The 26932-nt window shown below is 34.4% G+C and overlaps 8 protein-coding genes across 11 annotated transcripts in view; 4 read left to right on the top strand and 4 right to left on the bottom strand.

Moving 5' to 3' along the window:
- Positions 1–6667, bottom strand: part of LOC126870209 (protein neuralized) — a 112353-nt gene extending 105686 nt beyond the window's left edge. Inside the window, exon 1 of the mRNA XM_050627707.1 lies at positions 6519–6667. Within this exon, the coding sequence (XP_050483664.1) occupies positions 6519–6552 (34 nt within the window). The 5' untranslated portion in view covers positions 6553–6667. The remainder of the gene's footprint in view (positions 1–6518) is intronic.
- Positions 6668–8695: 2028 nt separating this feature from the next.
- Positions 8696–12725, top strand: LOC126870233 (uncharacterized). The gene is made up of 4 exons (XM_050627757.1): positions 8696–8836; positions 10195–10371; positions 11148–11262; positions 12054–12725. The coding sequence occupies exons 1-4, from the start codon at positions 8776–8778 to the stop codon at positions 12166–12168; spliced, it is 468 nt and encodes a 155-aa protein (XP_050483714.1). The 5' UTR covers positions 8696–8775; the 3' UTR covers positions 12169–12725.
- A 119-nt stretch (positions 12726–12844) lies between these two features.
- Positions 12845–15106, top strand: LOC126870236 (uncharacterized). The gene is made up of 2 exons (XM_050627761.1): positions 12845–13731; positions 14832–15106. The coding sequence occupies exons 1-2, from the start codon at positions 13390–13392 to the stop codon at positions 15009–15011; spliced, it is 522 nt and encodes a 173-aa protein (XP_050483718.1). The 5' UTR covers positions 12845–13389; the 3' UTR covers positions 15012–15106.
- Positions 15107–15243: 137 nt separating this feature from the next.
- On the bottom strand, positions 15244–19713 carry LOC126870218 (suppressor of fused homolog). Its single transcript, XM_050627733.1, has 7 exons — positions 19367–19713; positions 18527–18619; positions 16848–17157; positions 16499–16734; positions 16201–16422; positions 15920–16127; positions 15244–15842 (listed from the first exon to the last, which is right to left on the bottom strand). The coding sequence occupies exons 1-7, from the start codon at positions 19537–19539 to the stop codon at positions 15777–15779; spliced, it is 1308 nt and encodes a 435-aa protein (XP_050483690.1). The 5' UTR covers positions 19540–19713; the 3' UTR covers positions 15244–15776.
- Positions 19714–19833: 120 nt separating this feature from the next.
- On the top strand, positions 19834–20887 carry LOC126870229 (TM2 domain-containing protein CG11103). Its single transcript, XM_050627754.1, has 3 exons — positions 19834–20110; positions 20217–20304; positions 20371–20887. The coding sequence occupies exons 1-3, from the start codon at positions 19968–19970 to the stop codon at positions 20698–20700; spliced, it is 561 nt and encodes a 186-aa protein (XP_050483711.1). The 5' UTR covers positions 19834–19967; the 3' UTR covers positions 20701–20887.
- A 1-nt stretch (position 20888) lies between these two features.
- Positions 20889–22997, bottom strand: LOC126870221 (translation initiation factor eIF-2B subunit beta). 3 transcript variants are annotated; one of them, XM_050627735.1, is made up of 6 exons: positions 22595–22997; positions 22443–22529; positions 21865–22146; positions 21632–21788; positions 21173–21567; positions 20889–21094 (listed from the first exon to the last, which is right to left on the bottom strand). In XM_050627735.1, exons 1-6 carry the CDS (start codon positions 22660–22662, stop codon positions 21022–21024), a joined length of 1062 nt encoding a protein of 353 aa, XP_050483692.1. In that variant the 5' UTR covers positions 22663–22997; the 3' UTR covers positions 20889–21021. The 3 variants fall into 3 exon arrangements, with proteins under 3 accessions (XP_050483692.1, XP_050483694.1, XP_050483693.1); XM_050627737.1 differs by lacking the exon at positions 22595–22997 and having other exon boundaries at positions 21865–22228; positions 22337–22483; XM_050627736.1 differs by lacking the exon at positions 22595–22997 and having other exon boundaries at positions 21865–22252; positions 22337–22445.
- Positions 22870–24156, top strand: LOC126870230 (protein PBDC1). The gene is made up of 4 exons (XM_050627755.1): positions 22870–23018; positions 23350–23415; positions 23489–23548; positions 23644–24156. Exons 1-4 carry the CDS (start codon positions 22998–23000, stop codon positions 24001–24003), a joined length of 507 nt encoding a protein of 168 aa, XP_050483712.1. The 5' UTR covers positions 22870–22997; the 3' UTR covers positions 24004–24156.
- Positions 24157–26386, bottom strand: LOC126870215 (probable ATP-dependent RNA helicase DDX56). 2 transcript variants are annotated; one of them, XM_050627722.1, is made up of 6 exons: positions 26182–26386; positions 25577–26020; positions 25256–25515; positions 24987–25179; positions 24606–24910; positions 24157–24539 (listed from the first exon to the last, which is right to left on the bottom strand). In XM_050627722.1, exons 1-6 carry the CDS (start codon positions 26269–26271, stop codon positions 24179–24181), a joined length of 1653 nt encoding a protein of 550 aa, XP_050483679.1. In that variant the 5' UTR covers positions 26272–26386; the 3' UTR covers positions 24157–24178. The 2 variants fall into 2 exon arrangements, with proteins under 2 accessions (XP_050483679.1, XP_050483680.1); XM_050627723.1 differs by having other exon boundaries at positions 25577–26004; positions 26182–26379.
- Between the last annotated feature and the right edge of the window lie 546 nt (positions 26387–26932).

Genomic DNA, 26932 nt, shown 5'->3' with positions numbered 1-26932 from the left:
TTTTGCAAACGATTAATTGCCATCCTTCAAAATTACACAGAATCTAAATCCCTCGAAAATATTTCAGCTAATTTGTTCGCGTGTTTTCCATGACTCGGTTAAAGAGTCTCCAGATTTCTATCGATTCCACGCATTATTGAATTCCTATTTGCGTTACACGTAAAATAAAACAAACTTCACGATTTCCAAGTACGTAAATTAATCGACCGTCTCCTGAAACCTTAAATTTCCCAGGCATCTCACCCAACAAATCGCACGTGTTTCCTGCGATCCACCGACAGTTTCCAAATTTCCATCGATTTTACAAAGTGCCACGAACCTCTACCTGACAATGTCTCTCGAGTCACAAACGGCTGACAAAGGTCGTCGTTCAAGCGACTCTTGCGCAACGAAATCTGTTTCTCTATTTTTTCCCTGGCAACCTGGCTTTAAACCGCGCACAACTGTTTCGCAGATTTTCTTTTTCCCCGGTTGCACAGAAGGACGGTAAATACACGAGCTTTAAAGGCGATTCATTGTGCGACGCTTCGGCCTGAGATCAGCTGGGCCAAGACGCGTGGGAGGATCCCTCTCGCAGCTTAGATTTATAGATCGTCTTTCTCTACCCAAGAGATGTTGGCGAAACGAAAACATCGCCGTGAATCTGGGAAACTCGACGATCGAGCGGGACAACGCTCGAGATTGTGCAAGCCACGCGAATCTCGTAACGAAAACGTCATCGGCCACCAGACGATTCCGATTAGCCGGAAACGACGAGCTCCTCGAGACGCTTCATGGCGTTGATACGGTTGATGGAGTTTTCACGAAATTGAAGGAGCACGGATTTTTATGTGTTTTTATACCTTTACGAACATTACTAATTAACGAATGGGATTCAGGTAGAAATTTGTTTCATCTGTTCATGTGTGTTGTAATAAATATTTTGGATATTTTAGGTATTATGTGGATTTATAATGTGAAACATTTAAAAATCCGCAGTCTAGAAAACAGAATTTTATTGACGTTTGATTGATGATGAACAGAGGTCTGAAGAAATTGTATTCGAAAGGATGCGTAGGCCGAGAATTGTTATGCATTTATGGAAAATTTGCAGAATTTACAAAATTTCTCAGAATGCTCAAAATGATCCAAAGCATGATGATTTTTGCTTCTATATAGCCTTGATAGGTAAACCAATTTTTTATTCGTTGTATATCGAAAATAAGAAACGAAAGCTATGAAATACGAACGAGTCTACTCATAACTGGATTGCAGGATTTGATATATTTATGGAAAATTTTAAGGTACAAAAATACACACAGTGGACGTAATATGTACATAGGAATTAGATTAGTCATTATAATATTCAGCGCGTAAAACAATTTCGTTTCTTCACTCGTATGTATTTAAAAAAATAAAAAGTTGCATAAATATCCGCGGTATTATTTAAGATAAAATATGGAGATCGCAGAAAGAACACGACGAGTCTATTTGCATTGATTTTCTAACTTGAACGCTACTTGTTGGTTGGACGACAGTATATGCATAATTTAATTTTCTAAATGGATAAACTAAGTTACCTCTGACACGAAAACGTATGCAGTTCTCATCGATCACGAATCTCGAACGAACTTCTTACTTTGTTTCCTCGACTTTACGGTCCACCCAGTAACTGTAAAACTTCTTTTCGTAGTTAATAACCAAGTTTTCTGAAACTCCTGTGTGCATTTAATTTCCCTCGCCAAGTTTTCGAACTCTTGCGTAACTGCGCGCTCCAAGAAATATGAAAAATTTGCTATTACGTGATTCCTTCGTTAACGATTGCATAAATAACAAAAAGAAAGTTTGCACATTTGCATGAAATCTGACGAACCTCGGACGATCGACATATTCTAAATGCAATTCAAAACACTATACCGTAAGAATGGAAAACATAAAATTACGCGATTAACATTCCCTTCTAAAAGAAACATAGCAAGCACGTAATTTAGCCAGTGAAATTTCTATTCATCTTTCTCGAACGTATTTCTAGCAACAAGTTACGTGCGAACTGAAAACCAAGTTCTAATTCAAATTGACCAGACGTCTATCCATTTACGTGTTTCCATTAATTAATCTCCAACATAAAATATCCAACACGTTATTTCTATTACATAATTGTCTTACCGCTATGATACGATAGGAAAATGGTTTATTATAGAAACACGAGTGCGATGAAATGAAAATAACGAGCTTGACAAAACTCTTCAAAATTCTCATCTACACGCCACACATCACAAAGTAACAAAATTCTCGGAAACGGTAATGTCAACCGAATCCGGCAATGTTGCAATTTAAAATTCTCATCCGACGTCGAGGTTTTCCTAAAAATAGGAAATGTCCTAGAAGCCAAGACATCTGAACGAGAAGTGTATTACCGGGGAAGGTTAAAAAGAGTCTTCCATTACTTGTTGCTTATCTATAAATAATCCAGTGGCGGCAAAATTACTCGGTGCGCAACACATTCGCCCCGCCGTCGGTTTTCCCGCACAAGTCGGAATTAAATTTCCAGATTCATTAGCCCCTGTGGCGTGTCTCGTGACGCACGAGACGGTTCTCTTTTCTCCCTGTCTTTCCTCGGCTCGCCCCGTTGCTCCCTTTCTCTCCTCTTGCCACTTCAAAATGGCCACACGCAACCGGCATAGCGTCTTCTGGTATAAATACATATGAGAACTGGGTCGCTGCCCTGAACCCCAGTCGCTGCATCGTCTACGAGTTTTCCTCCGTCGTTCCCCGGAAGTTTTACCTTTGACCTCGTACACGTCGCTACGTTTCCGCTCGTAATTAATCAATCGCCATTCGCGAACGTAATATCGATTACGTTAACGAGACGACTGACACTCTTTTCAAATTGCTGCCAATTTCCTCGTTTCCTTCATTCGTCCATTTTCCTGCTTTCGTTCTGAAACTTTCGAATTAGTTAAAAGTTTTTAAACGATATACGAGTTCGCTATGATACTCGGATTTTCATATCTCGATCTCGTTTTGATTTTAGAAAAAGGAAGAGAATTTCCGATGCTTCCAGAGGATGTTTATTTAGCGTAAAATCGAAACCAGCCATCACGTAGATACCATCGATAACAATTTTCCTATATTTTAATCCGAACTGAGGATATCCTTTAACGTTGCAACGATACAATTGCAAATCGAAAATGACGATAAGAACGCGACAGGGTTAAGAAGAAGATTAGAGGATTAAGAAATTTGAATCGCCTGTTTTTTTTTCGAAAAATTCGCGCACAGCTTGCTTCTGCGTTCCCAGAAACTTCTAACGAAACTTCGAACAAGTTGAGACTGAGCAAGAGGAGAATGGGCACTTGTATTTTCTTTAAAACAGATACAAGAATCTCGTAGAAAAGTTTCGGTTTTCTCGGGAAGCTACACGCGTACAGATGTAAAAAGTGGATTTTATCGTTCGGTGCTTCTTTTTTATTTATTTATTTACATTTTACAATTTGTCCAGTAGGACAAAAAGTGGATGATGCGAGGAAAGAGAAACGTCACTCGTATCTTTTCGAAAAATCGTTAGATTTTCCTGCGGATCTACCGTGCTTCGAAAGATGCAACGAGAAAGAACGATCACTCGTGCCTCGTGCCGAAAACTAAACGAAACTAAAAAGTGGAAACTACGATCGCCCGTATCTTGCGCAAAAATGTTCTCGGAGATTCAGAAAACCAATTCTGAGAGTTTAAAGTTTCTGAGAATAAATCCACCAAGAAGAAACCTACGAAGCCACGAACAAAGAATCGTACGGAATAGACAAACTTTTCTCAGAAATTCATCCTATCCAATTGCATAAAAACTGCAAAGAATCCAGAAAAGATTGAAAAGCCATCGTTTGGGCTATTCCGATAGTTAAATCGACCTGTTCTATCAGTTTTGGTCGCGTGACGTCTATTAGATTAATATAACAGCGGCGCGTTGGCTACCACAGAAGGATTTCTTGGACCTGGAGAGTCGCGGTTTTACGGCTCCGAATCCCGAGAGCCGTGTGTCTGCCATATGACAATAACATCTGTGGCCCACGCCAAGCTATACCTTGGGGTACCTGTGTTTCAAGCCACTACCTCGCATAGCATCTTGCAAGCCAGAACCATCGTACGAAATGAAATCGAAAGGTGTTGCCGGTTTGCTGGTACCGATGGACGCGCGGCAAGAAACGCAGCTGGCAAAATATTTGTACGGAAGGGAAACGTCTCGTCCGCCGATCCTCGATTAATTAACAGAGCCGGTGATCTGTTTGTACGGATGATTCGCGTGAAAACAGGGAATTTTGTGCGGTGTCGGACGAAATTGCCAACTTCTTTAGAGAGGCGATACTATTTTAACAAATTGTCAGAATGTTAATTAAGTATATAATACAGTTGCAGTACTCTTTCTCTGTAAAAGTATTTATACGGGATATTTTTAGGGTAAGTGCAAAATATTGTATAAAAATTGAGAGACATAAAGAATGAGAAATTTTTTAAATAAATCAACGATCATGACTAGTAATCATCTATACGTACACCTGCGTTCTACATAAACGATATACAATTTAATGATATGTGATTATTTAATTGCGGCTATTTATGCAATTTTATCGTAGGTAGAGGTTCGTTTCAGCTGCTGGATATTTTAAAGAGACATTGCCATTCTTTGGATATTTTATATTGTGTAATGGAACATCAAATTTCTCACGAATGCGTAAATATCCGTAGACTATATAGGGTGTGCATCTAATTGTTCATTTTATATGTAGAGTATGGGTAGATATATTGTTGTGTATATGTTCGTACTTCATATTTTACTTTTAAATATGAGATATTATTTGGTTAATGAATTCGCCGATTCCCATATGCTTTTATTTGTAATATGTCCAGCTGCTGTGTGCATTATAGCAAGAACAAGTTTTTTATTTGATCGTAACGTGTTCTCGTTGTTTTCCTATTTCATTATTAAGATAATTGGACAACGATACGATGCTTTGTTGATTTTTCAACGCATACTGCTTCGCCGAATGCGATGAAAATATCTGGATAACTCATTTTCCACGAATACTCGTCACAAATAATGAAAGCTTAATCGTTTAGTTATCAAATTAAAGAAAACACAACTAAGAATTACATTAGTCGCAACTTGAAGAATTTAATTAAAAAGTTATGACAAATGTAATTAATATACTAAAACAGATTATATATCAGTAACATATTAACAAAGAATTAATTCAAAGTACATATAAGAAGACTAAATGAAAGAATTAAAAGTAATTGCTTTATCTTTTTTATTAATTTAATTAAATAATTCTTTCCGAAACCAATTACTATACTCTTCGTATTACTCATACCGTTGTTAATATTTTTAAATAAAGAATTTAAATTTTCCAATAGTACAAAATAATATACTTTCATCATTACCGACGAGGTAAATTGCGAATGTACATACTTCGAAGCAGATGTCGCCTACCTACAGCCTATTCGGATGATCGGTCGATAAAAAAGGAAAATATATTAGCTAATCTGGAATTTAAGAATTAATTGTGTATTTTGTTAAATTATCAAAGGATCTGATCAATTATAATAATATCTAAACTATCTATTTTCTTCCACATATTTCTTCTCGTATATCACTTCGGCTATTAAACTATGCCAATAGTAATTAAACACTCAATCAAGTATTTACATATATTTATATTATTACGCAACTGAGCTTCTACACTGAGCTGATATAATTACCACTATGTATAGTAACATTTCATTAAAAAAGTACGACACCTAAAAACTACAAAAGTCATTCATGTTCTACGGTTATAAACAAACTCTGTTGGCTGTTGGTGTTGATCTTCAAACGACTCCATATCTATGGAAAATTACATAAAGAATTCCGATAATTCATCGGCAATTCGACCGATTTTAACAATGGAAAAAAACAAATGCATTGTTGATATCCTGAATGTACGTGCAGTCATAAAATTCATAAACCGATATGATTGGCGAGAAAGTATCGAACTGGCCGATCAGCTGAATTTAAAAAAGAACGCTATGGCGATAACGATCGTTTTGCGCACATTCAACCACTGCGGCAGTTAAATCGACAATCGATGACGAGCAAACGGTATCATCGAAACGAGGAAAAGAAATATCGGAAAATGAAAGCATGACGATGGAAAACATCGAGATGTCACGTAACGCGGTGTCACGATAAAGCCGAGAGACGATTCCGCGATCACCGTTACATCGATGTGACCATTGACATAACCTCAAACGCCAGCGTGTGATCGTCGGAATTAATCGAGAAAAAGCTGGCGTTGTCTCGGCGAGAACTCGACCTGGCCGAGAAGGTTCTCGCTGCAAACGACGCAATGCCACGGAAAAAGTCAACGAAACTTGCGCAGGAGCTGGCAGCAAAGTCAAGAGCCCTCGCAGTTGACACATGTCAAGCGTTCAGTGCGATTCGAAAAAACGTCGGGAGGGCCGACAACACACGATTACAAACACGGATGTGAAATCGAGGGACTCACCGCTGTGCCCGGTGTTGCTCGACGACTGGCCCATTATTCTCACGCCGACGGTGATGCCAAGCACGAGACAAAGCACTCGGTGATCGCGGCGGGCTCACGTGAAAAACCGGATGCATGAGTGCGCGAAAGACCGACACATTTTTCGAAAAATACTATCACATCGTGTACCCGCAGTGTCGCTACAACAGAGACGGACGGCCGCTTCGGAGCAACGAGGTGATTGGCCCGCGATCATCTGCGCATGCGCGACCCGCGCTATTTTGAATCCATCCCCTGTTATCTCGCCGCGTTCTTCCGTGCACGGCCTCTCTCACCGAGTATTTCCCAACGAGACCGTCTGCCGAATAACACTCCTACTAACCAGCACGCCGTATTTAATTAATAAGGTAATACGAAGAATGTTATTAATGTCGAATAATCGTGTAGCCTTTGTAAATTTCTAAGTTATTGATCATAGACACGAAGACCATATTTTTGTTGACTTTTTAGCTACGAAGAAATATTTTAACGTGACACGACATTTAAAGATAAGTGATAAAACCACAGTGTTTTACAAGAATGGATTATCGTTTTATTCAACAACTATTTGACATAATTGGTATTAGACTGTGTATATATATATATATAAATCGTGTCATTAATATCTTTTAAAAATCCAATAGCATCTAAAAGCATGTATCTCGTTCCAAAATCAAATCAAAAGATGTTTCAATATGAAATTTATCGATAGCAAATTGAATTTCAAAATTGTTCACAGAAAATGTGATTTATCATGATTTTCACTTGTGGTCTTCGTATCTCTCTTTAGAAACCTCTGTATTTATATAGTATGTATCAGGGGAAATACCACTGTGCTTTAGAGAATACTATAAATATATGTGGATGACAAATTGTATACTAAATACTATTCGTATAATTTGTAGTTGATAACGAAATATATATATGTTTAAAGTTGCGTCAAAACAACGTGGGGAACTTTTTTTACCATAGATATAATATATCTAATTAGTAATTGTTGCATTTAAGATGACTTGGAAAGTGTATTAGAATAATAAAATTTCCCCTGAGACACCTTGTTATATAGTCACCTAACATCAGTGTGCATGAATTAGTGAATAGTCCAGCGATACTACGAACAAGATACCCTTTTCTATTATTTACATATTACACCTTTACGAAATGAACTATATTTTCTCTTCATACACCATTATAATTTCGCAGAATAAATAAACCTTAATCTCAAAATGGAATTTCTTTCTTGATTAAACATATATATTTATTATATAGTCTACGTTTATTATAATTATTCTATTATCCAGTGTACTATCTCTTACTTTCATTGATACACATTTCGATGCTATTCAATTCTGATTCAATTCTAAAATTCAAAATCCATTCTATATCATAATCCTCTAATTAATATAATTTCCCACGCTACATATTACGCGTAAGTATACATTTCCGATTACTATTTGCACACCTGAACGAACCAGTAACCATCCCCATACCGTATGATCACCAACAGCAACACCCATCACCCATCACCCAGTACCCACTGCTAAACGCCAAAATCCCACAACGACTCACTTTCCACCACACTGCACGTGTGAACCAATACAGGACCAGTAAACGAAACATCCGCGCGACTGTGCGCACCTGTAAGTCGCAACTGCGCCCACAATTCGCGTGCGGCAATCTCCCGTTTCGTCGTTTAGTCGGAAAACAGTATCACGCAATTACAAACTGTTCCAGCCTATGAAGTTCCCTACTGCGTACCAGCTAGGTCAGTTCAATCGCCAAAGCGACTCGACGAAAGAAGAACGAACGCTTTAAAATTGGTGTTTGCGACGTTTTCTTTTTTTTTTTTTTTTTTCTTTTACGAGCGTTACAACGAGGAAAGTCATCACGAGAGATCATCGATCGGGATACGAATCCCTACGAGAAAGGTTGGAAATCGACGGCGAGGAAATCATCACCTTGGTAACCAACAGCAAAACATAAGTGCGGGTCGTTGGAAACGTGATACGTGGATTCGAGGAACGTAGCAAGGCGAATATCTCTTCTCTATATGGATTTTTCGGTCCGATTCGATTCACGTCTAGGAAGACGTTGATCTCTCGTAGTCGACATCGGTTTTTTTTCTTCTGTCTGACATGACAGTTCTGGAGGAACTCGACTCGTGGCCTCGGGCATTCAGCAGCTGACGGCAACCAGGCGATCGTACATCCGGGGAGAAGCGTTCAACGCTTGGACAAAGATGGATACTGGCCTCTCCTGGATCCTCGCTTTTGCCTTGATCGCGCTCCTCGTATCGGAAGGTCAGTCCTTTTTATCAACAGAGTAGAATAATCTTTAGATGTCTCAAATAACATTAGCGCGATATTTGTAGATATCTAGGTAGCATTGGTACACTCCTTGACTTACGTATCTTACAGCTTTTGACATTAGAAGTAGCAAATCCTTTACGATAACAGGTTTTAGATATCTCAGAGAATATTAATGTGGCGTTCATAGATAGTTAAGTAGCATCGGTAGATTCCTTGGTTTTGTCGCTTTTAACACTAGAAATATCAAGAATAACAAGTTTTACAGTTCTTGTTTTTGCAATTCTTAAAACCACACTGATACTCTTGGTAACATTTATCTGGTATTCGTTACAGGCGTTGATTAACAATTCTAGTGCTAACTTCTTGTCTTGTAACATCGAGTCACATCGAGTGACAAGGATTACCAGGCTGATTCAATAAAGACATGTTGTACCCATCGTGTATTGAATGAAAATTTTAGCTTCAATTCCTCAGTAACGATTAATAGCTAGTAAAATTATATATGTAATGTTCCGCATTCTAATTATATGTGTAATTTTGCGCATTGTTTAGCGCGTTGTTATAGCAGTGAATACACATAAGACACTTAGTTAGTTTCTAAACAAATTGTAAGTATAGAATTAGAAATTTATTTGTTGGAAAGGAACGAACTGTTTTATATTAATTTATGTAGAGTTGTGTATTAGGTTTAGGATAATAGAGTGATAAGAAACTAAAAGGTTGGATGAAAAAATGGGCGAGATAAAGTTGGTGTTCTTCGTTATATCTCAAGATGAATAATCAAGGTGCAAAAATCAATGGAATAGGTCGTAAATGTGAATAATTTTCACGTTATTACGGTTCTCCTACTTTTAAAATATGTATGAGAAATTAAAAGAGACGAAGGTTAAAGGTAGAAGACCAATGCGCCTGGATGTAAAGTGAAATAACCAAAATCTCAAAACATGGGAGTTCCTGAAGAAGGGAAACCCAACAAACGCTTCATGATTTTTCAGCAATTCTAAAATGACGATTAATGACGAAATAAAATTATTATATAAGACTCTTACAAGTCCGTCGTTTGTAAATTTCTCAATTTCATTATGCAGATAATTACATGATTTTTACATGCAGATAATTACATGGTTTTACTTCTCAATGAACAAATGACTTGCGTCTATAATTTGATTCATCGCAAACAAATGATATAAATAATTCCAAGATTAATTTTAATAACCAATTGTGAAATTTGAAAATAAATTGCCCAATTGAACAGCTCAACTACTAGGTATATGTATACTTCAGCGAATCATCTGATATTTTTAGAATTAATAATAATTTTCTATTTTATTTCGACTTTGACGCATTAGGCTGGGCCATCGATTGTTTCAAGTGCGTGTCGATCGACGGCGACAACAAGCCCTGTGACGATCCGTTTCACAACAACGGGAGTCTGGCCTTCCTGGAGTCGCCATGCTTAGGAGGTCGCAAAGGGCGCGATGGTCTTTTCCCCGCGACTGCGTGCATCAAAATAGCGGGAATATATGGTAAAACTTTCCTCTTTTTGTAATCACGAGTGGCCCTTAACCCCTTTCAGCGCTGTCTGTTCAACGAATACACTGTGCCTGCGGGTACAGTACTGTCTGTTCACGGAGGTTTCACCAGCGGAAAAGTTAATATATCGCTCGAAACAATCATCAAATTTATTCTGAATAATCTCGTGAAATTTCCCTATGTATGTTTCCAGATTAAAACGTTTGAAAAATGTTAAAGAAGAACCGTACCTCGGTGGAGATAATTGTAAAAAATATATCGTTCGAGAAAATTAGTAGATTCATTTTAAATAATTGCAGAAAAATAATACAGATTATGTTTGCAGATTGCGGCCTTTCGAAAATAATAGAAAACAATTAGCTTCGTGTAGGTAATCTTTAAATCTTGACTCGAATAGAAATTAAATTTACGTTAGAGTAATTTTGAAATAATTAAAAATTATAATTTTGGTGGTTGTGTCACCACCGTTATAATTATTTGCTGGCTTCGTTGGAAACTACTGTAATGTTACATTGAAACACAGACATCGATATTTTTTCGCATTTCATACAAATAATTTTCATTAAAAACACGAGGTGAAAATAATTCGTATCTAAAATTGTGTCTGCATAAAGTTCCAAATTTTCTCCAACATCGAAGCGAGAAAACATACCACGCGAACCTCAACTGCGACAAAACTTTCAACTTTTATATTTCCTCGAGTTTACGGCGGGGCAACAGCAGGGGAACAGATGAAAACTATGTTTGTAATTAACGTGTGATCAATTAGACGAATCCGGGGTCTCTTTGACGGTGAGAAGCTGCGCGCTGGACAGCGGAACTCTGACGACCGACTCCGAAATCATAAGAATGTCACATTGCGGAGGGTTCTATTTCGACGACAAGTAAGTGAGATCGTGGAGAAACATAATTTGACTTCGTTTTTTTTTTTTCACTCCGCGCTAATTGCAAGAGTTACCATGTCTGAAATTGACCCCTATTATAATTGCTACGACCTCTGACACGATTGCGGATGAGAAAAAAAAAAAAAATAAAAACTAGGTGATTACGACTGTATACGTTAATTTTAATCAATACGTACTTTGCTTCACAGAACGCGTTCGATAAAACAAATTGCATTTATACGTTGCAATTATTTATACTGACATAGTTTTTTCTCGATATTCCAAAGAAATTCCAATCAAATTTTTCTTTTTAACGTTGCCATGGTAACTCTCGATATTTCTTCTTCTTTCTCTGGCAGTGAATTTTAGTCGCTTCTAAATCAGTTTGCCAAAATGCACGAAAATAAAAACATTTGCATCAGCAATGTTACTTAGATGATTAATACGACACGTGTTGATCTATAGCAATTAAAATATTAGGATGTTTAAGACAAGTTTATTTAAATTGACTATAGTTGTTTAATTATATCTGCAGCAATAAGGAGACAGCTCTAATATTTGAATTATATTTGAATATTGAATTATATTATTATTCTATATTAGTAGAATATTAAAAAGTGATTCGATTTTGGATTGGCTCTTGTCGATTTATTTAAATTACCAGGAAGTAGAGCTGTCTCCTTTAATTGCTATAATACATAAACTATATATTATTGGTGGAAGTCGATAATAAAACCATACATGTGATAAAATAATATGCAAAATACTAATCGTAGATTATAATTTCCTAGATACGTTCGTGGATGCGTGCAGTCTTGCAACGATGCGGATGCCTGCAATGGATCCACACGGCGAGCAGTTGCGCTCGTGCTTTTAACTTTATCGATTTTCCTTGGACTAATTTGACGAGGATGGTCAGCGTAAAATTCGCGTTAATTAAAATATAGATAATTATTGTATATATCAAACGAAAAACGATCACCTCTATATATAACGGACCAGTTCGAATGTAAATCAGTAACCTGACCAATTTAGCTGTGGACCAAAGACGTAAGAAAACGAAAATGATAACTCGTAAATGATACAACGAAAGCTTTTTGGCTATCGTTCGTAAATTATTGCATTTATCCAATATATCAAACGAAAGTTATTATAATCAAAAAAAAAAAAAAAAATTAAAGGTCCAAATAAATACATATGTATGCGTTTCTTATGACGCTATAATTACGAAGGAAAAGTATACAGAATCACTATTTGATACTATTTGATAGTCTGCAGAATAAAAATAGCAACAACTGCCATTTTACGTAAACGTAACCGTTATTGTTTTATTAATATTCATGCGTAGAATATGTAATTTATGATCTAGCGATTGCTTGGAATTATAGTCGAACGTATATTCGTGAGATTATCGTTATTGCAGACTGTGTAGAAACACAATAAAACAGATTTTTAGTTATAAATCTGCGTATGATTTCTAATGTATCAAATCCCAAATTCGCTCGTAGCTAGCTCTAAGTAAATGTAATTGCAAACATCACAAATGCTAATGTCACAGCTATAAGCTCGTGGTAAGAATGATTACATTTCTTTCTCCTTTTATGGCCACGAAAAAAAAAAAAACAAATTACTCACTATTTTCGTGTCAGAGATACTTCATGAAACTCGCAAAAACTTTCAAGAGAGACGTTATAGTATATAAATCGAAGATTAAATGGCTAAATCACAACTATAATATAAATACGCTATTCAAACCCTAAACGTAAATGTATCTTATGAAACGAAAAATACAAAACGACAGCCAAGACGTTCAAAAAAGATGATCATCTTTTTCGCTCCGTACTTCACATTTTCTCTTCGCAGTTCGAACAAAACCAAGTTCACAGCATGTGAATTTACAATAAATCATAAAGGTTCCTTCCAATTAAGAAGATACAAGAAGAAAAACAAAAGACATGAGAAGAATTGTTCTCTGAATCTATCCGAAATCGAACGTACGAAAGTTGAACTATTCGCGATGAGTACATGGAGCATGAAATTCGTTTGGACGTGAATCGCGACGGGGAAATCGAACGGTTCTGATAGAAGCTATGTAAACGAGACAAGATCCCGGGAACAATCTCAAACATGAAAAATCGTATGTCGAACGCGTCGCAAGAATTCGTCGAGTTCTTCTCGCGCGTCGCCTGCTGGATATGGGAGACCATCGAAAAGTTATTCGACATCATTCTCGATTTCTTGGCGAGGATAATCGAGCTGATACTAGCGGTGATGAACCTGATTTTTCAGGTGATCTGTTTCCTAAGGGATCTCTGTATCGAGGCCATGCAAACATTCGCCAACGTCTTTCGAGGGATCGTTAACGTCGTTAGCAATATCAGCTGCGAAGAGGTCGAGGATTTCGTCTCTGCTTGCATCGTTGTTCTGCTTTGGATCGTCGCATTTAAACTCGTGCGGAATTTGTTGCAAGTAGGAATCTTACATATTCGTGGAATTCTTTTCGTTTATCATATTATCACTGATAACACGTTTCTTAAATTCATTATGAAGAAGGTTTAACATTGCTACGATCGCCGAATTTTTATGTTTCAATATCGCACTCGTTTGAACAAAGAAAATGGTTCCTTTAACGTCTTAAGAACAAGTGGACGATCACGTACATTAATTGCCTAGAAATTTTTTTACAAAAACAAGATTAGGTAAAGAAAGCAGGAAGATTTTTTGTTAGATGTTTTTCTGGATAAAATGTACGCAATGTCAACAATTTTTCTACGCGAACAGGTCAAGTAATTTGCTTTGATTTTTAGAAGGAAGAAATACAACGGGGCTTTAGAACGTTAAGCGCGTTTGACGAAATACCGAGATACGTTTGTTCCGGTGTATAATGGAAGACTGTGGCACAAAAACCAGGTAATCACAACATTTACGAATTTTAATCGTAGTTTCAGTTATCCTATGTAAAATTGAAAATTCACTGTATGATCTCCAAAGTCTTAATATTATCTGGTTTTTGACCTGACAGTTTCATTACTTGTCATACGGCACTTAAAATAATTGAAACATTTAATAATAACTCTTTAAATATTTCAAAACTTTAATTACAATTATATTAAATCACGCGAAATAAAGAATCAAAGTATCGTTGTATCAAATACACGATATTTCCTTCGTGATAGAACGAAATATTTGGTTCGAGCATTCAAATTATTCAAATAGAAGATTCCCTAACTATTTTGAGCGCCATATACTTACGATTATAATTAATATTCACATACCTGTCGGCGATGCATTGTCTTCTTTATATCTTCCATATCTATTAAATAGCCTCCTTTCCATTTCCACTGCCATTTGCTTCTTTCCGAACTTTCGTTCTGAATACGTATCATTAAAAAGTTTACACGTTCACACATCCACACGTCCACACACACGCGCGTAATTAATATACTAACCGATAATCTCGACAAATCAAAAGTTCGAGGGACGATCCATTCCGTACAACGGAATCTCCTACACTAATCAAAACTATTGTTGATTCACACGATAGTTCCAATGTCATACGTATCTCCCAGAACTCTCGAATAGCTGCGTTTCTTAAACCACGACACACGAGTTTGAACATAAACGACAATAATAAAGTAGAGAGGCTCGAGCTAGGAGTTTGTCCGGCGCAGAGGAGGACAGGGAAAAGGATAAACCGACGTAACGGCAAGCGACCTCGAACTGATCCTAAACAGGAATTCAATGATTAGAAAATAGAAGGTAAAGATTTAAAGAGGAAGAAAAATTAAATATATTAGGTTTAATGTAAAGAGACCATGCATTAAAAATGTAGTATTTTTTTATGTCAGGAGTATTGAAAAATATAAAAACTAATTTAATGTTAAGAAATGAAATTGTTAATAATCCTTTTGTCTCACAGATTTAAAACAGAGATGATCACGCATCTAATACGCGCAATGTATAAAATCTGTACCAAGAAAATTGTAGAAAATAAAATATATTTTCTTATAAATATTATTTCTTATATTTATCGTTGTATCGTACACTTTCCGTTTGTTCGTAAAAATTGATACAGAATCCTGACAGACATGTAAGTGCCAGAATAGTAACATTCTCTATTTACAAAACTGTTTTGTACAAAATAACAATGTGTAAAGTTGTATATCGATTGAAAAATTACGCTTTGTAATTTGTATTCTATTATGTACATAATTAAATATTAATCTTTAACGACTATTATCAATTTGTAAAAGAGAGACGTAGAAAGCTTTCCCCTGTAGAACACATTCTATATATCTCATTTCGTATTATAGAAAAAATATAGTCATATCTCTTCTTTCACACATTGATAGGTAAAGTCTCATGGATCTATCATTTGTTCGATAATCGCAATTGAATTATAAATAATTTCGCCGAAATTCGCTTCTGTAACGAAATTAGATAATACTTTGCTTACGTCAATTTATCCTAATTCGGTTTTACGACATTTGTAGCAGTACAGTAAGTTAGTTTTCTCAGTCATTTACAACGGTAATAACCAGTTTATGTTCGGGCCAAGAAAATGTCTTTGGAAGTTGAATCTGAAATATATATTGAAAATAAATTATCATAAAGAGCTGGTGTTAAATTAGTTTGCTATATCGATACTATTAATTACCTGATTTGGCGAATTTAGAATTTGGAACTCTTGAGCCATCTTTTCACTCAAGTCTTCTGGAAGCAAAACTTGTAACCATGGTCCCTGAACTACATATGGTTTTTCCCTAGACACTAAAGTGCCCGTAACTGAGGGAGCAACTATCGTTATTGCTGTATGAGATAATATTGATTTAAACGTGAAATGCCTTCCGTGCATAACACGACCCCTATAAAAACACATTTATGTTTAACATTCATTCAATAATAAGATTAGCTAAATAATATTACAAGGATATTTACTTTATTGCTAATGGTAACAAAGATCCGGCTTCAAGATTAAATGTCAAATGAAGACCTGGTAAAACTTTGATAAAACTTTCGTTTGGTACATTTGTATCTTGCTCACAAGGAGACAATCTTTCTGACTTAACAATTGGTTTTATATCTTCATCTTCTTCGTCTGATTCGCTTTTTGTCTCTCTATATTTCTCTGTACTTTTATCACTGTTTACTTGAACCCACCTATGAAATATAAGTTAATACAATATACATTCTGCATACTAAGTAGATCTTTTACTGCTAAATACAGGATACTTACCAACATTTTGCAGATACACCACTTAAATTAGAACCCTCCTTTTCTATACCAGTTTCTATTTTCTCTGCTATAGAGGGATCATCTTCCATAACAGAGTACATCCTTCTCATCTCAGTTACCAACCATGGTCCACAACCACGACTAGACTTTAGTAAATTTATAAGGCCTAAACCATTCCAATGCTGTGCAGCTTGTAGCTCTTCAGAAGTAACTCCTACAATTTGAGCAAATGAAACCTGTAACATTGTACATGAACCATTAAAAATATTTTATTTTAAATTTTCACGTATTTGAAAAACAAATTAACTGAACAATTTTACTCAAAAATAATTTCAAATAATAAACTTACATCACCATGTGGCGTAGATATGGATGCTGGTAACTGTGGATCCCTGCCCATTAGAATTTGTGTGATGCGCCCACTGCCATTGTCTAAAGGTGCATGCCATGAAACATGGTCTCCAGGTAACAACATGTTACCAGAATTAAAAACATATTTTGCTAACTGCTGCATCACATTTGCTGGCCAAGTGGGAGGAGTCATCTCGTTCCTTTCCCTGACTAATCTAAATGTTAGCTCAAATCCAAAGCCACTTGGACGACCTGGACCACTTTTTGGATGTATCCGCCCATCTCCATGCAGATCTGATAAACCAAAACTTTAACAAAAAAAAAAGAACATTTCTTACTCCAACATCAATAAACATTATTGTTCTGTAGAAAAAGAAAAGATAATTAAAATAAGGTTTAAACCGAAAAATGACAATAGAATTTTCAAGGACTTTTGGCAGGACCAAAATAACTCTAAACTTAATCTCAAAACATATACTAGATTTAGTGAATGGTGGAACGTATTTAGATAGAAGGCAAACGGAAAAGAGAAGACGTGCGGATCTATTTCCGGCGCGTCGCGCTTCAAATGACTTTATCTTCCTGTACCCTATGCTTTCTATATATAGAAAAAGAGAGAACTATTGGAACAGCTGCTCCAGACTGAAGAAGGAAGGGTCACCCATAGAAAATGAAAAAAAATGAATGGGCGCCCTTTCGCAGTAGACCATTCGTCATTCGGCGCTTAGTTTTTAATGAGGAATTCCTGAAGCGGGCATTCATTTATCTTTCGACAACGCGAGTTATATATCTGTCTATATAAAAGTCATATTTCGGTAGTTTTAACTCAATACAAAATTTAAGTTTCTAATAAATAGATATTTCGGATAGATCTCTAATATAAAAACATAATACAAGATATTCTTCAAATTTCTATAGTGTCCTATGTAATAGAAGACAGTAAAAGCCGAAGTTAGTAGGTTGTAACTACTCCAAAATGCTCGTGCCTAGCTTTAATGTACCAGAACCGTAAATGTAATCCCCGAATGACAGAAATGGATGACACATACACGTGTCATCGAGAATGTGTCGGAAAAATAACATGAGCCCATATTAAACAGAGGCACACTCCTACTACTCAACAACGTGGCACTAACGAATACCCGACTTCCCGTTTTTTTCTAACACTTCGATTCTTCCTTCTTTACCAGACCACTGGAAAAAAATGTGACTTGTCTCTTTTGAATAAACGATGCGCCGCAGTGTCACTTTAACGATCGCGTGCGCAGCGGAAGAAATCGTTGACAGATCATCATAAAAATTTTATACTTCAGGCTTACTCGAAATATAACCAATAAATGCAAACTGTAGATTTTCATGCTAACTCATATGTTTGAGAATATAATTAAAAAAAATAAAACCGCGGTAGAAACTGTTTTGCTTGTCAAGTATTATAGAAAGCACTATACTTTGAGTATTTTACATATTTTTTGTGCAACTTCTCAATTTTCAATCTCCTATAGGTGCATAAAAATCCGCAGCCTAGTAATAATTTATAATTTATCTTTTTATGCTTTTAAAATATAATGATATTCTTCTGCTTGTTAATTACTTGTATTAATTACATGTTTATTGAAAAGTGTATTTTGGATGAATGGATAAGTGTTTCGAAATAATATGTAGAATGGTGAAACTCACCTAATATAGTGCCAATGTGGTGGTATTCCCAATTCCGGGCAGCCAGAATTTTCGTACATGCTTATGTAGTCGAGAGGATCCGGACCTCCCAACCTAGGTAAAGGTGCACAGAAAATCTCAGTTATTTCGTTTTACATCCGGTTAAATGTACGTACGGCTAAGGGTGGCTAAATATAAATCGTCTTCCCTTCTTGTGCAAGAGTTCCATACCCAAACTCGATAGGAACCACCTTTCTGATAAAGTATTTTACAATTTTGTATCGATCGAGAAATTCAAAGATTCGCAATAAAATAAATAAACCTAATTGAATGTAAGATAAGAATATTAATTTTAACAAATAATAATTTTATATCGTAGAATATTACACGTATAATCTTGCAAATAAATAAGAAGTAAAGACTACTTTCTAATATTTACTGTTGCAGTAATTTGTTTCTAGAAATATTAAATATTTATGTCATTTTTTTCATTTGTATTATTCTGACCAATTATGCAATCCTAATACAGGTTTATGAAGAAAAACTATTGTAATAAAGCATCTAAGTACTAAAAGTAAATAATATTTAAGAATGAGTACAAAAATAAAGCAATAATTTTTAATACATTTGCATTATAGCCCATGAGAAACGCGTCGTAAATTAATTCCAGTACATTTTTAATATACTATACCATAAAGAGCTGAACTACAATACCTAATATATTATAAATACAAATAATAACACCGCAATGCATTTCTTCTCTCGTTCTGTCATAAACACTGAACATGAAATTTAAACCTTCCACGTTAGTACCGCTAGAAAACCACTTTTTATTGGCAGATTAAATCGAAGAATTCTTACCAGTATTTTACAACTGCAGTGACAGTGAGCGGATTGCTTTGGTCCGGATAGATCTCTTTACAAAGATTGTGCAAAGCATCAAGACCTAGAGCTCGTGTTGTCGGTGCCTGAGTGGGTTGTCCCGGTGGAAAACTTCGACAATATTCTTCTCTTTCACGCATATTTCCGTACATATACACAAATTTCCAACTACGAAATGTACTGCTTCGAAAATATTATGAATACGCGACACACGATCACTTTGTTTATTGTGGTGCAACCACTGTGTGCACCTTCCACCGAGCAAAAAACATACGTCTCTGATTCCTGACAAAACTAAATTCTTTCAGAGCGGACGACCAAATGATTCCAAAATCACTGTACGTCTTTAAAAGTCACTATAGGCAACAGGGGAAAACACTTTTTCATTAGTCGACGTATTTGAAGCGTGTTTCTATTGGTTCATTCCGATCGAGACATAATAACTTCAATCCAATAGAATAATTCTATGACACAAATACATATGCTATCCAACACGAGTTATACGGTTGAAGGTGTCTTTATCGGTGTGTTCTGGTAAACTTTGAACAGAAGTGCATTTAAACATGTCAAACTCGGCAAGATGAGGTTACGATATTCGGTTTTATTTTTACTTTGTCTCTTGTGGGATTTACGAATATGCTCGGGAACTATGTCAGTAAATAATACCACAGACTTCCAGCAAGAGTACAGACCCGAAGGTCCATTGGTAATGTGCAAATTTCTGTGAGTATTTACTGAGTACTCGCTGGCAGTTATTTATTTGCTAACAAAGAATTAATTCTATTTCGCTAAATTTTTCATTTGTATTGTACGAATATATGTTTTTCAGGCCAAAAGAATTTATAGAATGTGAAGAGCCGATTGATCATAAAGGTAATAAAACTGCCAAAGATGAAACTGGATTTGGTTGTGTAAAGGTAATATTACATAGACACATAGAGCTATTATACATATCAGTGGCTTAGTAGACGTTTTCTTTCTAGTTTGGAGGTTCCAAGTATGAAGATGTTGAAAAAACTAAAGTGTCATGTACTGTATTACCATATATTGAGTGTTATGGACCCAGAACATTTAATCGGGAAGGAGTTCCTTGTATAAAATATAGTGACCATTATTTTACTACTACTTTACTATATAGTATTCTGTTAGGTTTCTTGGGTATGGATCGGTTTTGTTTAGGACAAACTGGTACTGCTGTCGGCAAATTATTGACATTGGGAGGAGTGGGTGTATGGTGGGTTTTTGATGTAATTCTGTTAGTCACAGGTTCTTTACAACCTGAAGATGGCAGTAATTGGAATCCTTACGTATAACATACCAAACAGAAGAAACAAATTCCAAATCTGCAAAATAAAATCAAGTGTTTTGTATGCTATCCTTTTTAAATAAATATTCAATAATTTCGAATTTACGAAATTACTGAGATACTTTTTGTAAAGATGAATTTATATTTACTTGTATATATATCTTAATGTGTAAATAAATATTCCTGTTAGAAAAGTTGCTTTTAAATATCTATGGTTCCTATCCCATTTTTTTTATTAAAAGCATTAACTTGGGAAGAATTTAACAATTATTTCAAAAAGCGCTTGGTTACAAATATACATGTATAAATATGTTTCTACACTTATCTATTATAATTCATAATCATCTGGGTGGTACAGTTCACTAAGCAATCTGTAAACATATGATGGTGCATTTCCACCCCTGAAAAAGATAAAAATATATTATTACATAATTAACTTGCACATAAAAAATTAAAACCTTTAACATTGTTGTCCTTACGAGTTTGAGATAAATAATGTAACTAATTCTGGGGGCACATAATCAAAAACTGGATTATACACATGAATTCTTTCTAACAAAGATGCATTTGCACCATCAATTACACCTTGCAATGGTGAATCATGTTTGTTAAAACCATCTTGTTCATGAGAGTAAAGATAGAGTGGCGAGAGTTTATACAGTGGTAGTAAAACCATTACTGGGACAGAATAATGTTTTGCAGCTTGAGCAACTGTATGTGAACCTGAAATAGCTCTCAATCCTCCATTTGCCATGACAGAATGTGTACCAATTATTACTTTATTCACTCGAGACATCATTGCAAAAATTGCTACATCTGATATTAAAGTAGTTTTGATTTTTGCCTTTGATAGATTTACTGCCATTTCATGACCCTATTAATGATCAAAATATGTTTAGTTAGATTTGTACAAAATTTGTAATATAACACATACATACACTTAATGACGGCCCTCCTTCAGCTACTATAACTTCGAAAGCTCTTGTTTTAGCTGCTCTATTAAAAAATTCCTCCACTAATGTAGATTTACCAATTGTCATAATAATTTCGTTAGAATGAATGTGTTCAGAAGCTTGCTGTGTAATATTTTCTGCACTAAAAGAGAAACAAACAAAGTATAATACTGTATAAAACATAGTTCCTTGTAATTTCATTGTTCATTAGAACTAACCAGGTTTCTAACTCAACTTCAAATTCATTAATATGTTCTATGATAGCTGATTTTAAAGAAGGTATAGAAATGTTAAAATCAACTTCCTGATCACCTTCAGCAGTGAGAATTTTATGTAGGGATTCTTGTGTATCTGTTTCATCAGTATTATTTTTTAATTCGGAAGTATATTCTTCTCTAATTATTTGTAATATTCTACGGACCATATTTCCAATAGAGAATTCAAGGGGAATAGCTTTCACTAAATACTTTCCATTTTTTGTAATTATATTGATTAAATTCCTTTTAAAAAATAAAATATATACACATATATATAAGTAATTTGCTTTTGTTGTATTCTTTACTTTTGTAGGATCATATATACCTAAGAAGACACACAAATAAAGCACTATAAAATAATAAAATCCTTTGTCATTTTAAGTCAAAAAGTTCAGTCGAAGTTAAATCTATTATTTTTAATAAAAATACTGACTATCAGTAACTAGAGTGCTAATCATATTAAATATTGACATCTCTTTATTTAGTGTTTCTTAGATTTACATAAAGTTATATTGAATAGAAAGAAATATAATTCCTACTCAGCAGTAGTCCATTCTGCATTATTTATGATATCTTTCAGAACCAATATAGTAGCCACTACGATATTATGTGTACCATTGACATCGCTGAAATACAAAATATGGTGAAATTTTGCTCTACTCGAGGTTAGACTACTTTATTAAATCCTCACCCATAATGAATATCATTTATTAAATTTAACACTCCTTCGTTAATATCCCCGTCTTCCGTGTTAATCATTTTAACCAAAAGCTATTCGAAATTTTTTTCTCGTAAATATTATTCCTTTCTAGAAAAGCAGTATGAAGGTTCTGAACATTTTTTCTATCAATATCATTTAAATTATATCGATAATATCAACATGCCAACCGCCACTACTAGTAAACTGAAATAATGATTGGTTCTTGGTTTTGCTTTCCTTCTCATTTGGCTCTGTTGCGTTGCACGTGTATTTAACCGCGTGACATGTGCACTACACGTTCGATTTTCGATTTCCAACATTTAATTTTGTTATAAATACTTCGAGGAATATTTGATAATTTATTAGCTACAGTTTATTTTTTGGTCATAACGGCATGGCTCACATTGGGAACGTCGTAAGTATGATAAACCTAGTAATGTACAAATTTTTTTTCATATGAAAATGATCCTTAACCTATGTATGTCTTTCGATATAAATATTACTGTAAATTTGATTACAATTGTAAAAATGAAAAAATCCTTGTCTCGAATTTAAGATATGTTATTTGTTGATTACTTTATATCACTGTAACAAAATCTTCTAAACTTGCAAAGTTATTCTAATATTTAATTACTATTTTTTTTTTGGTATATGACTAAATTTTATTTTGATATATTATGTATTATATACCAATATATATATATTTATTTATTTATTAATTTAGAGCAAATTATTTTGATTTTAAGACTGCAGATCAATTAATAGCTGGCAGTAGTGTATTGTCTAGGCCTGCAGAAGAATTTGATAATGATGTAAGTTACAAATAAACAACAAGAAATAATGGAATTTATGAAGGTAATAATCACCATAATTCCCTTTTTCTAGCCCTCTGTAGAAGCAATGTGGGCAATGAAAGCCATGGAACATGCTGAAGTTTATTTTAATGTAAAATAAATTTTGATATAATTGACTTAATTCTATATAACAAGAAGCAAAAGAATCAGAAATTTTTAATTTTTAATTTGATATTTCTATTTTAGATTTTATGTTCAGTTGATCCTAAATTTTTGAAACTTACACCTCATGATGAACAAATATATAAAACCTTTCGTGATGCTTTTTCTGATCTCAAAGTAGATAAAATAAATGAAGATGAATTAAAATCACCTGAAGGAAAGATGAAATGGAGACCATTCTGTGAACAATTTAAGGGACTTGTTGAAGATTATAGTTTTGGTACATTGTTAAGAGCAGACTGCGAAGGAGATTACTCAGAAGAAAACAGTATACTCACAACTAGAATACAATTTTATGCCATTGAACTTGCCAGAAATAGAGAAGGATTCAATGATGGTATTAGACAAAAGTACAAACCAAAGCAGGCTACAGAAAAATCATAAATTGATAATTATAATATTCTGATATTATGTGTTAATTACTTGGATAGCTTGTAATTTTTCATCTACAATTTTTTATAACTTGAATATATAAGATACTACAAAATGTTATTTATAATAAGCAGTGTCATGAAATAAATGAGTTTAAGAAAAATATATTATTATCAGTATAAAACTTTTATTTCATATTTTTTATTTGTAAACTAACTAGAGGATTTGATGCACGTGCTTGATACTTTAATTGTGTAGCAGTAGGTTTAGATGCTGCGGCTTCTCTATTGAACTTTCTCTTTCTGTTAGTACCAACAAGCCTTTTCAAAGTTGGTGGAACTATATACTCTGGTACATCCTTCAGGTGTGATTGTAATTTTACAGTATGCAATGCTTTGTCTTGTCTCAATGATTGTAGATCTTTCGGATTATCTTCAAAATAGCTTTTTAATTTTTGACAATTAAGTACCTCTTGTTTTATCTCCTTCAGGCGAGCTTCTCGAACAGCAATTCTCGTTACTGCTTTCCAGGCATCTTTTGCTCGATATCTGAAAACAAATATTTATGAAGTCAAATGTGCAACGAGCTTAAAATAAAACTTTTATCTAACATACCGAAAACCTTCGACCTCTTCTAGCTTGAATTGATACGTCTTAAATAATGTATCACGATTATAACAATGTTTTAATTCGCTTTCAACTTGTTCAAGAAGCGGTCTTTCTCTTATCGATACAAAACTTAATGCCGTTCCTTGGTTTTTACCTCGAGCCGTACGTCCGGCTCTATGAATGTAAGAATTTACATCTTGAGGAAAATCGAAATTAATTACATTGGACACAAACTGAAAATCAATACCACGCGCAACACCGGATTCTTTGTCCTTCTTTCGTCTTCCTCTTTTAACTTTTATTATATGAGGCTGTCAGAAATAAAAATTAGAATTCTATACTAATTTACACGTACACATAAATTGTATATAAACATATAATATTTACTTCTTCTAAAGATTTTTCATCTGATGCTATTATAATGTCATATGTTCCAGAATTAAATTGAGTGACTGCTCTACATCTTGAAACTGCTGGCAACTCAGAGTTTAAAACACAAGTTGGTATACCAAATTGTTCTAGAAACAACTTTAGCTTATAACATCTATCTACTGTATTTACAAATATTATAGTTTTTCCTCTAAAAAAATAAATAAAATTTTTTATTAATAAATTACAAGTTTCTTCAATTATACTATTCAGTCTCATGGATTTACCGAACTAAATGTAACTTTAATAAAGCATATAAAATAGCAGCTTTATCATTTTCTTCTGCTGCAAGACTATAATGTGATAATTGCGATAACGGAGCTAGTGGTGGCTCTTCTAATTTTAAGATTGCTGGATTACGAAGTACCAACTTTTTAAGCGTTACCACATCCTCTGATAATGTTGCAGAGGCTAAAGCTGCTTGGTATACTATAGGTAAATAATTCAATAAACTTTTTATTTCATCCTCATACCCAAATGAAAATACCTGAAATATAATGATAAAATTGTTATGTACACAAATAAGTAATTGGATTAAGATTGCTTACCAAATCAGCTTCATCAATTATTAATGTTTCAAGAGATTGTTTCAATTTCATATTATTTGCTTTTAAATGTTGTAATAGCCTACTTGGAGTACCAACAACAATATCAGGTTTTTCTGCTAATAATGGTTTCTGTGCACTAAGATCTAATTGTGGACTGACATCAATAACTTTTACTTCTCTGCTACATTTTACTGTTAAGCAAATTATGACATCATGTATTTGTTTACATAACTCTTTACTCGGAGCTACGATAAGTCCTTTAATTTCTTGTTTCTTTTGCATTCGTTTATTCGATAAAATTTTTTGTATAAGTGGTATAGTAAATGCAGCTGTTTTTCCAGATCCTGTGCGAGCTCGGATTAAGATATCTTTTCCCTCCATCATTAATGGTATAGCTTTCTCTTGTATCAACGTAGGTTCCGCCCAACCTAATTTCGAGATAGCCTAAGATTTTATACGTAAATGAACAATTACGAATGGGAAATTAATTTTAGGAAACAAAAATATGAACTATGTAATGATATAATAATTTATAGTAAACAATTACTTGTATGTTGGAAATATAACCTCTTTTTTAGGGATGATAAAAATGTAGGATATCTTACCTTTAAAATTCTGTCGTCTAGTTCTAATTCATGAAAATTTTTTGGTTTAGTTTCATTCTCATCATCCACTTCCATTTCGTTCGATGCCATAATGAACAAAAATATGCTTTTCAAATTAAAAAGCACGTGGCAATATGTCAGTACAACTTGAACTGTTTACTTCTATCGACTTCCATTAACGAGTGGCGCCACTTCATATTTATCTCAAACAGATAATTTTATCTTGATCTCATACCTAATTTCAAATGTTTATGTTGCACGTACAGAAAACAAAGTAGAAATTGTTTAATAATAAACTGCAAATTGACTACGTTTTGACGATAAATAAAAATTACTACGAACTAAAATATATACTATTAGAAATAACATAAGAGGAAGTATAGAAAACATAACAAAATTGTTAAGAACAGCTACTAGTTTTATTACAAGAAAAAAACGTTTTTGGAAGGTGTATAATAGATTCGACAAGAGAGACCATTTCTAGAATATATTGCTATATACACACTTTAATAACCAAAAACAAACATTACAGTAATAATATTGTTATTAATATAATATTATGTAATAATAGAATCGTTTATCAATTGTAGTGTAAACACTAAAAATCTTGCTTCTTCTTTTATTGGAAAGAACAATGCATTCGCTTTGCCTCTTTATTAATTAATATTAATTCATGATCGTCGCGAAGTGGCCGCGCTTGCGATTCGGCGTCGATCGCGACTGAAGAAATTACATTAATCTCGCACGGAAC

The sequence above is a fragment of the Bombus huntii genome, chromosome 10, assembly GCF_024542735.1.
Source record: "Bombus huntii isolate Logan2020A chromosome 10, iyBomHunt1.1, whole genome shotgun sequence".
NCBI classification, from domain to species: Eukaryota; Metazoa; Arthropoda; class Insecta; order Hymenoptera; family Apidae; genus Bombus; species Bombus huntii.
Note: the sequence above shows the minus strand (reverse complement) of the source record. Positions and strands in the feature narration are given on the sequence as shown.

Bases quoted from the DNA above. Each gene is read 5' to 3' on its own strand.
- LOC126870233 (XM_050627757.1), top strand. From the start codon at position 8,776: ATGGATACTGGCCTCTCCTGGATCCTCGCTTTTGCCTTGATCGCGCTC. The intron at 8,837-10,194 runs GTCAGTCCTTTT...TTGACGCATTAG, and splicing joins CGCGCTCCTCGTATCGGAAG to GCTGGGCCATCGATTGTTTC. The intron at 10,372-11,147 runs GTAAAACTTTCC...GTGATCAATTAG, and splicing joins CAAAATAGCGGGAATATATG to ACGAATCCGGGGTCTCTTTG.
- LOC126870236 (XM_050627761.1), top strand. From the start codon at position 13,390: ATGAAAAATCGTATGTCGAACGCGTCGCAAGAATTCGTCGAGTTCTTC. The intron at 13,732-14,831 runs GTAGGAATCTTA...CGTATCTCCCAG, and splicing joins TCGTGCGGAATTTGTTGCAA to AACTCTCGAATAGCTGCGTT.
- LOC126870218 (XM_050627733.1), bottom strand. From the start codon at position 19,539: ATGTACGGAAATATGCGTGAAAGAGAAGAATATTGTCGAAGTTTTCCA. The intron at 17,158-18,526 runs GTGAGTTTCACC...TTTTTGTTAAAG, and splicing joins CCACATTGGCACTATATTAG to TTTTGGTTTATCAGATCTGC. The intron at 15,843-15,919 runs GTAATTAATAGT...TATATATTTCAG, and splicing joins TTCTAAATTCGCCAAATCAG to ATTCAACTTCCAAAGACATT.
- LOC126870229 (XM_050627754.1), top strand. From the start codon at position 19,968: ATGAGGTTACGATATTCGGTTTTATTTTTACTTTGTCTCTTGTGGGAT. The intron at 20,111-20,216 runs GTGAGTATTTAC...TATGTTTTTCAG, and splicing joins TTGGTAATGTGCAAATTTCT to GCCAAAAGAATTTATAGAAT. The intron at 20,305-20,370 runs GTAATATTACAT...TTTTCTTTCTAG, and splicing joins CTGGATTTGGTTGTGTAAAG to TTTGGAGGTTCCAAGTATGA.
- LOC126870221 (XM_050627735.1), bottom strand. From the start codon at position 22,662: ATGATTAACACGGAAGACGGGGATATTAACGAAGGAGTGTTAAATTTA. The intron at 22,530-22,594 runs GTGAGGATTTAA...TTTGTATTTCAG, and splicing joins ATAAATGATATTCATTATGG to CGATGTCAATGGTACACATA. The intron at 21,568-21,631 runs GTATGTATGTGT...GATCATTAATAG, and splicing joins AAGGAGGGCCGTCATTAAGT to GGTCATGAAATGGCAGTAAA.
- LOC126870230 (XM_050627755.1), top strand. From the start codon at position 22,998: ATGGCTCACATTGGGAACGTC. The intron at 23,019-23,349 runs GTAAGTATGATA...TTTGATTTTAAG, and splicing joins TGGCTCACATTGGGAACGTC to ACTGCAGATCAATTAATAGC. The intron at 23,549-23,643 runs GTAAAATAAATT...TTTCTATTTTAG, and splicing joins ATGCTGAAGTTTATTTTAAT to ATTTTATGTTCAGTTGATCC.
- LOC126870215 (XM_050627722.1), bottom strand. From the start codon at position 26,271: ATGGCATCGAACGAAATGGAAGTGGATGATGAGAATGAAACTAAACCA. The intron at 25,516-25,576 runs GTAAGCAATCTT...ATTATATTTCAG, and splicing joins TAATTGATGAAGCTGATTTG to GTATTTTCATTTGGGTATGA. The intron at 24,540-24,605 runs GTATGTTAGATA...ATTTGTTTTCAG, and splicing joins GAAGAGGTCGAAGGTTTTCG to ATATCGAGCAAAAGATGCCT.